We start from the raw sequence: 3,851 nt of genomic DNA, 5'->3' as shown, positions 1-3,851 counted from the left end.
ACATCTGCACACACATATCTGTACACACACATCTGCACACACATATCTGTACACACACATCTGTACACACACATCTGCACACACACATCTGTACACACACATCTGCACACACACATCTGTACACACACATCTGCACACACACATCTGTACACACACATCTGTACACACACATCTGCACACACACATCTGTACACACACATCTGCACACACACATCTGTACACACACATCTGCACACACACATCTGTACACACACATCTGCACACACACATCTGTACACACACATCTGCACACACACATCTGCACACACACATCTGCACACACACATCTGTACACACACATCTGCACAAACACATCTGAACACACACATCTGCACACACACATCTGTACACACACATCTGTACACACACATCTGTACACACACATCTGCACACACACATCTGCACACACACATCTGTACACACACATCTGTACACATAAAGAAGGAGTCTCGGCTAGTAGGCTATATTGCGTGTGAGGATGCTGGAGGTGGAGATTTATAGCCTTTTCTCACAGCGCTTGATATAATCAAACTTATCAATTTGATGGCGGATCCAAAAAGGTTCAAACGACGATCACCAGTGGCAGCAGACTCGCCCGCTGTAAAACGCAAAAGACTTCGTTCGGACTTCGGAGCGGCTACATAAAGAAGAGACTGCAACCGGCCCATGCGGAGACACGGATACATATCGGAAGGACATTCCATGTAGTCACGCAATGCTGACGTTGTTAACATTAACAATTTGAGAACAAAGTATAATTTGCACGGATTTGCGTGATATGATAAATAAGAGATTCAGCGCGATTTACTGCAATGTCAGAACCAGAACAAAAGTGGATGTTTCTTGTTCAGAGGACATTTTCCGGTGAAAATTATTATGTTGGTCATACTTTCAAAAAGAATAATCTGTGATTGCGAACGCCAGTATCCACACCGGCGCGGTGACTGACAGCCTCACACTCTCCTCACACACTGTGTTCATCCGCGCTGTCGAGGGTGTTGAAGTAGGCCTACAACTCACGTAAAGTTGATAATTCCGCGAATAACTGCAATTGCAGATTTCGAACAGAGATGGCGACAAAGAGGGAAAACTGCGGACTGCTGCTTTAAAATCATGACATCACGTGGATCTTTCCAATAACAGACATGTCAAACTGTGATATCGCGCAGTAGAGGAGAGAGGCAATCATGGGACGCAATTGTTTGTTTTCGTGGTGCAAAAGTCCAAGTGGGTTGAATATGTTTCCCCGCGATGCTGCCCGGGCAGGGCTGGACTCTGGCTCTGGGCGGACACATCTAAACTATAGTGTGTGCCGCAAACATTTTTCTCAAGAGAGCTTCGAGAATTGGAGAATGGTGGACTTCACCTTGTTGACAACCAATGCAGGTTGCGTCTTGCGAGTGATGCGGTACCAAGTCCCGAGGACTTTTCTATCCCTTCAGAGGTATGTGTGTGTGTGTCTAAAATGAGAAGTCCTCCACCTCCACAGAGCCATCTTTATTATGGGGGTTCAGTGGGCGCGTAGATCTAGGCTATGCATGGAACGGGTTTTTTTAAGCGGAAAATTAATCATTTTCAAATATATGCATTTATAGTGTCTATATAAACAACTATATATTTTATAATGACATTATAATGATACATGTAGCCTACATTAATATGTTTTAAATAGAATTACGATTACTGTAGGCTAATATATGTAGCAGGGCATTCAGTTACTTTTGAAAGAACAATAATAAAGTGTCAGTGTATTTCATAAGACTTTAACTTTGCCAGCTATAAAAAAAATCTAGCATTTCCTCACGTTTTACCACTGCTCTTTAGTGCCCGTCGATATGCATGGGACCCTGGCGTTGACAGTGATGGCGCCCTCCCCTCCCCTGCAGTGCCACACCCACTCCTCCCTCCCTTCTTCTCACAGGCATCCACGCACATTTCAGTTTCATTTTTCAAAAAGATTGTGAGCTAGACTTGAGCTGAAAGGGGGTTCATGACCCTTTAAAGAGTCCAATACATGTAAAACATGTAAAAAAAAAAAAGAAAGAAAGAAAGTAAATGGTAAATAAATTACATTAAAATAAATTAATAAAAATGATTAGTTAGTTATTAATATATTGTATTAAATTAAATTAAAAAAATAGAAATAATTTCGAATAATATAAATAAATAATACATGTAGTACATTATATAGTAAATAGAAAAAAATATAAGAATATAACCTAATATAAATTAATTTTAGATTTATTATATTCATTTTTCAGTGTTTATAAAGGATATCTGGCGATGATGATGATATTTTGGGGTCTAAAAGATTAAAAACTGATTGAGGTAATACATCCGTGGTCTTTTCTGTCAGTGAACTTGCAGTCACCTGTTCTCTCACGCGGGAGCTGCTGTTACAGACAAACTCACACAAGAGTCTTTGTTTTAGTCGCTCTAAATTTTCCTCAAAACATTTCGTGACGAAGAGGCGTGACCGTCGCGCACAAAGCCCCGCCCCCTCTGCACTGGGGTGAGAAGGATTGCGTGGCGGGGGGCGTGGTCTTTGAGTGCATAGTCCCGCCCCTAGGATTGATTGACGTGCGCCCTTGAGCTCCCTGGAGAAATTAATCGTGTTGCTTGGCAAAGTGTTCGGCGTGGATGATGCGCGCGCCCGGCGAAAAAACGCGCGTTTAAAACACCAACTACAAGAGTGCTCTGATAAAGTTGGAGTGTTGTTGCTCCGCGCGGCTGTTATTGCCGGCGCGCGACAGGTTGATCCGATCCCGCGGGAGAAGAGAAGGAGCCATTACTGTGGCGTGGGAAAAGTTTGGCTTGCGTGACGCGCGGGAGAGAGTCGTCCGCGTCTTGAGCGAAGGGAATCAGCCGTGTCCATGAGCGCCGCGGACCTGCTGTGAATGGAGTCCCGGAGTCCCGGTGTCCCAGAGCTCTAAGTCTGAGGTGTGAGTCCCGGTGTCCCGGAGCTCTAAGCCTGAGGTCTGAGTCCCGGTGTCCCGCTGTCCCGGAGCTCTGAGTCTGAGGATCACTGATCATGGAGACGCGCAACGGGACGCGGAGCTCCAATCAGCCGCAGCTGCGCATTAACGTGCCGAGCAGCGCCAGAGAGAGAGCGGCCAGGTACTGCACACTACACACTACTACACTATACTACACTAGACTATAATACACATTAATACACACTATGCTATACACTACTACACTATACTGCACACTTTACTACACTACACTTTACTCCACTATACTGCACACTATATACTATACTACACTACATTATACTATTCTACACTATACTATAGTCTATACTACACTTCACTATACTGCACAATATACTACACTACATACTGCACATTACACTATACTACACTGCACACTAAACTATACTGTACTACACTACACGGCACACTGCATACTACACTGCATATTGCACACTAAACTAATGTACTACATCACACTACTCACTACACACTGCATACTACACTGCATATTGCACACTACACTATACTAAACTACACACTATACTACACTATACTGCACACTACACTATACTACACAGTACACACTACACTGCACACTATACTACACTACCATACTATACTGCACACTACACACTATACTGCACACTACACTGCACACTACACTATACTGCACACTACACACTATACTGCACACTAGACTACACACTACACTATACTGCACACTACACTATACTGCACACAACATTACACTATACTGCACACTATACTATACTGCACACTACACTAAACTGCACACCAGGGATGGAAATTAGCACCCGCCACCAGCCAAATGCGGGT

General features: G+C 43.7%; 1 protein-coding gene across 1 annotated transcript in view; it reads left to right on the top strand.

Annotated features, from left to right (window-relative positions):
- The first annotated feature begins 3,025 nt into the window (after window positions 1-3,025).
- Window positions 3,026-3,851, top strand: part of grtp1a (growth hormone regulated TBC protein 1a) — a 17,594-nt gene continuing 16,768 nt past the window's right edge. The window contains exon 1 of the mRNA XM_056246984.1: window positions 3,026-3,156. Within this exon, the coding sequence (XP_056102959.1) occupies window positions 3,071-3,156 (86 nt within the window). The 5' untranslated portion in view covers window positions 3,026-3,070. The remainder of the gene's footprint in view (window positions 3,157-3,851) is intronic.

Source organism: Rhinichthys klamathensis, unplaced genomic scaffold (assembly GCF_029890125.1).
Source record: "Rhinichthys klamathensis goyatoka isolate OS25496 unplaced genomic scaffold, OSU_Roscu_1.1 h1tg000041l_1, whole genome shotgun sequence".
Lineage (NCBI taxonomy): Eukaryota > Metazoa > Chordata > Actinopteri > Cypriniformes > Leuciscidae > Rhinichthys > Rhinichthys klamathensis.
This window is presented reverse-complemented; position numbering and strand designations above follow the sequence as displayed.